The 9,863-nt window shown below is 45.5% G+C and overlaps 1 protein-coding gene across 1 annotated transcript; it reads left to right on the top strand.

The window, feature by feature from the left end:
- The first annotated feature begins 665 nt into the window (after nt 1-665).
- LOC116987931 (thymidine kinase, cytosolic-like) lies at nt 666-4,011 on the top strand. Its single transcript, XM_033044257.1, has 3 exons — nt 666-776; nt 1,943-2,062; nt 3,070-4,011. Exons 1-3 carry the CDS (start codon nt 717-719, stop codon nt 3,304-3,306), a joined length of 417 nt encoding a protein of 138 aa, XP_032900148.1. The 5' UTR covers nt 666-716; the 3' UTR covers nt 3,307-4,011.
- The last annotated feature ends 5,852 nt before the right edge of the window (nt 4,012-9,863 follow it).

Here is a 9,863-nt window from a genome sequence, read left to right as displayed (position 1 = left end):
TAACCCCGCCGCTTATTGGCCGATGACGGGAAGACGGGAGCCCGGAGGCCCCGCCCCGTAGTAGTCGACGTCAACAAAGCGTTTGGATTTCGATGGCAGACTCTCCAGTCTGTAGTGGATTGACCACGTTTTTTATTAGCACAAACTTAGTGTTTAGCAAGATGAGAGGGGCAAAGGTTAAAGCAGATGTACGGGGGAATTTTCTTTTGACACAGAAGGTGGTGGGTGCCAGGAACACGCTGCCGGATGGAGGCAGATACGCGTGGAGATGCAAAGAATGGAGGGATATGTATTATGTGCAGGCATATAAGAGTTTGTATTAGCATCATGCTTGGCACAGGCATGCAGCACAGTGGCGCAGAGGTAGAGTTGCTTAACAGCGCCAGAGACCCAGGTTCAATCCTGACTATGGGTGCTGCCAGTGTGGAGTTTGTACATTCTCCCCGTGACCGTGTGGGTCTTTCCCAGGCGCTCCGGTTTTCTCCCTCACTTCAAAGACGTACAGATTTGTAAGTTCATTGGTTTCAGTAAAGATTGTAAATTGTCCCTAGTGTAGGATAGTGCTGGTGCACAGGGATCCTGGATGGCATGGACTCGGTGGGCCGAAGGGCGCTGGACTAAACATTCCTGTTCTTGTGCTGTACCGTTCTATGTGGCAATGTGCTTAAATAACTCCCTTTCTCAAGTTTCCAGATTGTGTTGAATTCTGCGAGGAAATGGCCAACAACGGGAAGACGGTGATTGTAGCGGCTCTGGATGGAACCTTCCAGCGGAAAGTAAGCGGAGAACGAGAGAAGGGGCAAGTGAACTTTGGGTTGGAAATCCCACTGGGGGTCATGTTGTGCAAACTCAGCTGCCCCTTCAGTGCAAAGCCCTGGCTTTAACACCAGCCACGCTCCACTTGATTTGATGTTGCCTTGGGCAGGGTAGTGATAGTTTTCATGAATTATCCTCGGAGATAAGTAAGGGTTTCTAACGAATTCCTGGAGGCGCAAGGGACCATGGAACGAAATTGGGCAAACGTGGAGAAACTTGGCAGGTCGGGCAGCATCTGTGGAGGGATATCAGTTTAGTTTATTATTGTCATATGTAACGGGGTACAGTGAAAACCGCTTGTTTGCTTGCTATCCAGTGCAAGAAAAGACTGAATACAATCAAGCCATGCACGGATAAAGGGTACAACATTTAGTGCAAGAAATAACATTGACGTCCAATTAAAGATGGTTCAAAGGTAGATAGGAGGCCAGGATCACATTCCAGATGATGAGGGAGACCTTTCAGTTGCCTGGTGTTATCTGGGAAGAAACTGTCCCTGAATCTGGAGGTGTGTGTTTTCACATTTGTGTACCTCTTGCCTGATGGGAGAGGGAGTGACCGGGGTGAGACTGTTCTTTGATTGGGGTAATAGATACAGATTAGATTAGATGGCGGTATTAGATAGCTCTTGTTGTGGGACGGGCCCAGTGAATGTTGTACGTGAGAGTGCCAAGATCTAGACCATGAGTCGGCAACCTAGGGCCCACGGGCCGGACCCGGCCCCTAACCCGAAATCATCCGGCCCGCAGGAGTTTTTTTTTGTTTTTTTTTCAATTCGTTTTCGCGACCTGGGAACTGTAGCCAGTCCCGGGGACATGAGCTGATCTGGGGACTGCAACTAGTCCCGGGGTACGCAGGCGACCTGGGCGCTACAGCCAGTCCCGGGGCAGGCGAGCCGACCTGGGAACTGCAGCCAGTCCCAGGGCACGCGAGGGGCCTCATTAGAAAAACACGTGAAAACGAATGCGAAAACAACACCAAATGTCACACTATGGCGATCCATGTGGCCGGCCATTCACTCACAGACGGGTCCTGGCCCCTATGCAGAACAAGGTTGCCAACCCCTGATCGAGACATTGTTTTCAGTATGTGGTGGGGTTTTTTAAGCAATTCTGTTTCTCTCTAGGCTTTTGGCAACATTTTGAACCTGGTACCACTGGCGGAGAGCGTGGTGAAGCTGAGCGCTGTTTGCATGATTTGTTACCGAGAGGCTGCCTACACCAAGAGGCTGGGAGTCGAAAAGGAGGTTTGTCACTCTTTCTGCTCTGTCCGAGTTCGTGGCTTTGAGTTCTTCCCTTGCGGAAATCTCGGCTGTTGAGATCCACTCACCTTTGTGTCAATGGACCACTTGTCACCCGTGAGCTCTGCAACGTGTTGTGAATCGGGGCAAGGAAGGGACCAATGCCGAGGGGTTGTGGAACCGATCGGCATCCACGTCTGCCGTGAAGAGGTGTCTGAGAGCTGGTGGAGTTACTGCTATTTCATAGCATTGTGAAAAGCAAATGCTCTCCCTTGCGTGGAGTTCACCCACTGCTCCCTTGACTGAGGCAACTAGGTTGAGATCTCAGCTTAGTAACAAATGAAACTTAATAACATTGAGAGCAGTTTTGGGCCCAATATGTGAGGAAGGATGTGCTGGCGTTGGAGGAGGTCCAGAGGAGGTTTATGTAAATGATCCCAGTAAAGGGTTGGGTTAACGTATGATTGGCGTTTGGCAGCACCAGGCCTGTACTCGCTGGAGTTTAGAAGGATGAGGGTGGACCCCCATTGAAGGTTTACTCTTTCATTCAATCATAGGTGATCTGTCTTTCCCTCTCAACCCCATTCTCCTGCCTTCTCCACATAACCCTTGACACCCATACTAATCAAGTATCTGTCAATCTCCACCTTAAAAATACCAAATGCCTCCACAGCCATCTGTGGCAATGAATTCCACAGATTCACCACCCTCTGACGAAAGAAATTCTTCCTCATCTCCTTTTGAAAGATGCGTCCTTTTATTCTGAGACTGTGCCCTCTGGTCCTAGACTCTCCCACTAGTGGAAACATCCTCTCTGTATCCACTTTATCCATGCCTTTCACTATTCAGTAAGTTTCAATGAGGTCCTCCTTCATTCTTCTAAACTCCAGCGAGTACAGGTCCAGTACCGTCAAACCAGTGGCTCATCACACATCCATTATTGGTGGGTACCATTGTTGGTACGTATGACAATGAAACACTCTCAACGTTAACTCCTCTCTCTGTTCCTCCAGGTCGAGGTGATTGGAGGCATGGACATGTATCGGGCCACTTGCAGGCGCTGTTATTTTGAAGAAGGTAACTTGCCCGCCCAACAGGATGACAAGGAAAATGAGGTCTCTGCACGGCCAGTGAAGAACGGACACCTCTTGCCTTCAAATTGTTCCCCCCTTGGGGACATGGGCAAATTGACAAGGAAACTCTTTGAAAACTTGCAGCCTTCTTCCGCGATGGCCAGCCCCTGTTCCTGAAGGCTGCCTCGGGTGCCACATTTGCTATAGCTTGCCCTTTTACCTTCTGAAGTCTGGACAGTGGTGGAGGCTGCTTTAATTTCTTTGTTTGTTAATTGCTTCAGCTTCTACGTACTGGCGACGGAGTGACTGGGTCCAAAGCTCTCTGTTGCCAATACAGCTTAAGCAAGCAGTGAGTAGAGACTGAAAATCACCCTGTTCTCAAAGTAGTTGTGCAGCAAGAACTAATTGTCAGCTTATTAATGAGGGGAAAAATGCGGATTAAGAATCTCACGTTAATTGTTACGCAGACTTCTTTTTCAAAGTGGTCACATGGGGGATTTGCAACAAATATCGGTGGTCATAAAGTCATTAATAAATCCTCAAGTCAAAAATGCATTTGAGGTTCCATTGCTAGTGTGATTGTATTAATTTGTGGTCGGCAATTATCAACTTTACAGCTAGCTAACACTCGAGACCATTAATGATGCTGTAGAATAGGGCTGAGAGGAGGAAGAAAACACTATTTTCTAACTGGAGACACTGATACTACGCACAGTTTGAGATTTTATATTCAAACTGAAAATATTGAAAGCTATGGCTTCAAAGGTCGTGAATGTATAATCCTAATTTGACATGAGTGTGACTTCAGAATCAACTGAATGCCAGAGGTGTAGGTAGGCAGGAACATGTGAAAATGTTCTTGAGTTAATTAAAATTAATTCCCATTCCATTTTTAATTCCTCCTGGGTCATATGTTGCATCTTAACAAGATGTCTCATCACCATCCCCAGCTGAATCCATCATTACCAGCATCTGAAGCGGCTTATAATTGATCAATACTTCAGCCACATGAGTCCAGAGGATAGCCTGTTGACAAGTGACTCATCTGATATTTTTCCCAATTCAATTAATGCTACAATGCTATAATAGTATATTCTGTACTGTTATTTGTTTTGTACGTGTGCATCAGCTTCATCGTGCTCCTGTACAGTATCAAACTAGATAACATGCAAATAATCACTTAGAAATAGTTATTTTTAGTTTAGTGATACTGCATGGAATGGGCCCTTCGGCCTACCGAGCCTGTACGCTAACATTAGGCACAACTTAGAATATTTATCCAAGCCAAATTAATTTACAAACCTGTACGTCTTTGGAGTGTGGGAGGAAACCAAAGCAACCGAGGGAACAGCGTACAAATTCCGTACAGACAGCACCTGTTGTCAGGATCATACCCGGGTCTCTGCCGCTGAAAAGCAGCAACTCAACCGCTGCGCCACTGTGCTGTCCTGTTATTATACTAGGCAATGCTCTAGTTTATATAAGTTAATGATCATGCCTTCAATCTCATTCCACAAGATGAGGAACCAAAGTGAAACTGAAGTTATAGAGACGTGTAGCTCAATGGTTGCCTGTAGTTTTGGGCGACACGGTGGCACAGCGGTAGAGCTGCTGCTTACAGCGTCAAAGACCCGGGTTCGAACCAGACAGGGTTTGCACGCTCTCCCTGTGTTTTGCCATGGGTTTTCTCCGGGAGCTCCGGTTTCCTCTCGCACGCCAAAGACGTGCAGGTTTGTAGGTTAATTGACCTTGGTAAAAATGTAAATTGTTCCTAGTGTTGGTGTGTGGGGATCGCTGCTCGGCACAGACTCAGTGGGCCGAAGGGCCTGTTCCATGTTGCATCTCTAAACTAAACTAAAAGCTCTTGATTTGAAGGCGCAGTTCAATGCAAGTGAATGTGTTAAGGCAACTGCAGTTTAACACCAGCTCATTTAGAATACTTCCTTGCTGGCTGGTTATTCCTGGTCTGTCTATGCATCAGACATGCAGGTCTGAATATTTTGTTTCCATGCTGTATGACTAGGACTATAATGGAGAGTCCAGGAAGTATGTAGAGGCTTTCATCAGAGGAAGCACACTTGTTCATACAGCTAAGCCTGATTCGCAGTAATAGGCAAGAGATTGAACCAAAAGGTTGCTACGTTTTTGTAATTCAATTATTGCACTCAGCTTCTAAAATATAAAGTCAGTAACACCTGCCACCACTTTAAAAAAAATGTGTTTATTAGTGCAGCAGGTTTGACTCGTTGATCAGTGGCCAATTGTTTTGTGTGCTTTATTTAGAATAATATATATTGCCATGTGAACTCAAATACAACTTCACAATGAACAGGCATCGGTACATAATGCATGCAAAGGTGTTGTAAAAAGATCCATGCCAGTTTATCAAACATTTTCAAAAATTTAATCTTTGGTTCAAACATTAATGTGGAAGAAATGTTTCGTTTGAATACAGCCCATGTGATTTAGATATAGATTTTTTTTTTTTTTTAAACTAACCAACACCCTTTGTCCACATTAATTCAGCAACTAACCAAGGGCATTAAAATGCAATGCTCAATCATAGAGTGAAGTGAAAGTAAAATGCAATACAGTGAATTAAAAGTACCTGTATAGTTTTATTTTGCCCTATCCTTACCAACCCCGCGCACTGTCATTGTGCAGGGTTGAGTTGAACTGTAGCCATGCACTTGTACTTTTCTATCACAGAAAGTTGGCCTGAATAGTTTAGGGAAACAGCGCACTCGAATCCACGCCGACTAGCGATCCTGTACATTAGCACTATCCTATACACACTGGGGACAATTTACAATCTTTACCGAAGCCAATTAACGTACAGACCTGTATGTCTTTGGAGTGTGGGAGGAAACCGGAACCATCGATGAAAATCCACGGGGAAAACGTACAGACTTCGTACGGTCGACGCCCGTTGTCAGGATCGAACCCAGTCTCTGGCTCTGTGGAGCAGCAACTCCACTGCTATGCCGCCCAAGCCGACAGCAAGTGGGTTTCTGGAAAGGCTTTAGAAGTGAAAGCTTGGGTCTACGAAACGTGAAGAGGCATCAGACTGCAAACCTAAAGGAGAGGAGCACTCACAAAACCAGAAGGAAGCAGTCTTTCACCACTTGCTTTTTGGCATTGCTCAATAACGAGCCGGATATATAAGGCACGTGCACCATAGTGCTGACCAGACTGATCAAAGTGCAAATATTCAGCATTAGCTCAAGCCATAGTAGTGGAGGTCAACTCTGGCCATTGCACTTTGTGTCCTATGCTACACTCTAAAGATCTCATATATGCAACTGGTGGAAGATCAGGGATTTTAGCTTTAGTAAGAACATTTGGCACCACAAGATAATGGGGAAACGTGGCCGATTCATCCCGCCCAGTCACACTAGCTCAGTTCCAGCCTGGAATTCGACACTAAGCCAGCAATTAGTCAGGAGAGGCACAAAATCCTGGAGTAACTCAGGCAGCATTCCCCGGAGAATGTGGATAGGTGATGTTTCAGGTTGGGACCCTTCAGACTGATATCTCTCAACTCTCCAACTTGTACTTTGCGACCAATATCTAACTCGTTGAACGTGCACGCGGTTCCAAATATGGTACAGTTTAATTATTTTTATACATTCAATCAGCATACGCCACACAGTGAAGCAAAAGCAAAATAACATCAGCCCACAATTTAAAGCCCCATTTTCAGTAGTTCACACAACATGAATAATACAAAACCATCCTTTTACAAAAAAAGTGGTTGCAATTGCAAGTATAAAGTTGTACAACAAAAAAAAAAAATCTCACAAATGAAATAAGTAATCACACTCCCATGGCTGGGTCACACAAGTTGTGCAGATGGACATTTTTATGCCTGGACTATTTTTGTCCTTGCCGCCCCATGGATCCACCCAGTCCAGAATAATGTTTGGCCGAGATTTACTTTGCACAAAAAAACATCCCAAGGAGAGTTGAGAAACATACAAGTCAAAATATGAAGTGCAAGAGGTGCAGGAAAACAGTGGGCAGCCTCTCTTCAACCAGTAGTGGTGCTTGCACGAAAGGACACAAAGTGCCAGGGTAACTCAGCTGGTGAGGCCGCATCTCTGGAGGACAAGGACAGGTGACGTTTCGGGTCGAGACCCTTCTCCAATCTGAACAAAGGTCTCGACTCCAAAGCGTGTTCAATCTGAAGAAGGGTCTGGACCTCAAACACTGCCCATCCCCGTTCTCCAGAGATGCTGCCTGACCCGCTGAGTTACTCCAGCACTTTGTGTACCAACCAGCAACAGCAGTTCCTCGTTTCTATGTTATGATGCTGGCACAATATGAGGATTTTGGAGGGAGCTTCTATTCTGAGTTGATAATTCTGATCTTTTTGTTAATCCATACACACAGCTGGTGAACAGAAGATATTTGATATTATTCACACACCAAAATGGGTGCAGCCTTTCCCCACAACTGGAGGCTGGGGTGGAGAGGGGGAAGGTGAAAACAGATGGCTTAATTAATGTGAGCCAACCAGTGAACAAGCAATCCAGTGGTTCCTGATCCCAACAGACTCAGATGGGGGGGTCACGTTCATCAGCGGACAAGATCCACCACCGATACTTTAGTGACTAGAAGGCAGGAGAGTAACTGCGACTTCCAGCTGCTCATCCAGCCTGGGGCAGCGGGTCAAACAAAACAAATGTCCAGAAGATCGGAAAGAACATTTACACCGCTCTCTCCCAAACCTCAGCAGCATTCATGAAGACGCCTTGCCGTCAACGCAGTGCGGTTTGAAATGCCCTCAGTGGTACAGCGAGGATACCATTTTGTGCACGCAAGTTTCCACATTCAACAGTGGAAGTGTGGTCAGGCTCAGTGTGTAGGAAGGAACCGCAGATGCTGGTTTACACCGAACACAGACACAAAATGCTGGAGTCACTCAACGGGACAGGCAGCACCTTCAGACTTCCGAAGAAGGGTCTCGACCCGAAACGTCACCCATTCCTTCTCTCCAGAGATGCTGCCTGTCCCACTGAGTTACTCCAGCACTTTGTGTCTATCTGTGTGTGTTATTGATTGAAGAGTGAAGATAGGGTTATCTTGATGCTTCAGCCAATATTGGCAATGGAAGGGGTGAGTGGAGGCAGATAAAACAGAGATGGCACAACTCCAACTCTCACCACCTCCATTACAAAGAGAACCTATAAACTCCTTAAAATCTCCAGGACTTTTGAATAAAACCCATGGCTCCTTCTATGCCATGCATGTCCAACATGATTCTCCACTGTGTACAGCCTTCATGTTACTTCTCTAGCTCCTAACCCAACCATAACATGACATAACCCATTTCCCCATGCCATCTAAAGTGGACACACACACACACACACACACACATAGAGGGTGGCCAGTGCTAGCCCAATTTGTGATCCATGCCACATACCTACAAACAAAGAGTGCCCACACTCCAGAACCCAACCTAATGAGGATGCCCACAGGTGCACCAACGAACCTGAAAATCTACAAAGGCACGGTAAATATGCACTCCGTGTTCACCATCCCCATTGCCATGTTAATAAACGCAAAATAGGCAAGCATACTTTTTTTTATCCAAGCAGATAAAAAAACCCCAAATAAAGTCCCACTGCCGTTTGGTGCATTCCCTCATATTAAGAACGCAACTGGTTTAGGACACAACAAACTGAACCATGACCAGTGGAGGTTCGACTGCTCAAAGCTTCCAGCAAAATAAAAGTTAAGTTCCCAAGGAAAGCACAGCACAAAAGTGACCCACTGATCATTTCCCAAGCGATGTGCAACACATGTTGATATAGACCTCGCTACCTATATAAGAAAGAACTGCAAATGCTGGTTTAAATCGAAGGTAGACACAAAATGCTGGAGTAACTCAGCGGGTGAGGCAGCATCACTGGAGTGAAGGAATGGTTGAACCGAAAAGTTGCCCATTCCTTCGCTCCAGAGATGCTGCCTCACCCGCTGAGTTACTCCAGCATTTTGTGTCTACCTTAGACCAGCTACCTGCTGTGTTTACCTTTTGATTTTATCAAACATGCTTGCAATATTTGGCCTTTCTAAATTGATGCTTCATTTGGGATTATTTTTAATCAAACACACAATTCATTGGATTAGTTATAAATCATAACTTAATTTGAACCATGGATGCGCTCAATTTCCTCAGGATTTTTCCCAGTCACTGCACAAATGTTCATGAAGCAGAGACTTTAAAATTCAACATCGAACCTCAACTTCCTCAACAGATTTATTTGGCCGAATATTTCTTGGCTTTATCTCCTGAACTGTAGGGGTGAATGGAATCTCGTTTCCACAGGGTGAAAGTGTTTATAAAAGCCACATACGCGCCTGCAATTTGTCACGATTTCTCTCAAATATCTATGGGAACTCTGGCAGTGGTATTTCGGGGGAAAACAGGGGAGAAATTTATGAAGGCTGTTTTATCTCATTTCAACTATTCCCATCGAGCTACAATGGAACAGAAGGAAATGTGACAATAACTTCCATCTGTCAAAGCCATTAGCTGGAGAACAGTTGTGAGAATTCAGGGTTGGTGTCTGCTTGGACAGTATAATGATAAGCATTCGCAGTGTCAGGAGTGGAGGTAGTGACAATATTCCTCTGGAAATACCCACCATGAGAACACATTAGAGATCAACAGAAGCCAAGGAGATGAATTTCAAAAGCTCCCGGCTTGGTACAGGTACACCATCGCTTTT

This window comes from Amblyraja radiata, chromosome 26 (genome assembly GCF_010909765.2).
Source record: "Amblyraja radiata isolate CabotCenter1 chromosome 26, sAmbRad1.1.pri, whole genome shotgun sequence".
NCBI classification, from domain to species: domain Eukaryota; kingdom Metazoa; phylum Chordata; class Chondrichthyes; order Rajiformes; family Rajidae; genus Amblyraja; species Amblyraja radiata.
The sequence above is the reverse complement of the archived record's forward strand: the minus strand, read 5'-3'. Positions and strand labels throughout refer to the sequence as shown.

Excerpts from the sequence above, each read along its gene's own strand:
- LOC116987931 (XM_033044257.1), top strand. The coding sequence starts at position 717 with ATGGCCAACAACGGGAAGACGGTGATTGTAGCGGCTCTGGATGGAACC. Across the intron at positions 777-1,942 it reads ATGGAACCTTCCAGCGGAAA|GCTTTTGGCAACATTTTGAA; the intron begins GTAAGCGGAGAA and ends GTTTCTCTCTAG. Across the intron at positions 2,063-3,069 it reads GGCTGGGAGTCGAAAAGGAG|GTCGAGGTGATTGGAGGCAT; the intron begins GTTTGTCACTCT and ends CTGTTCCTCCAG.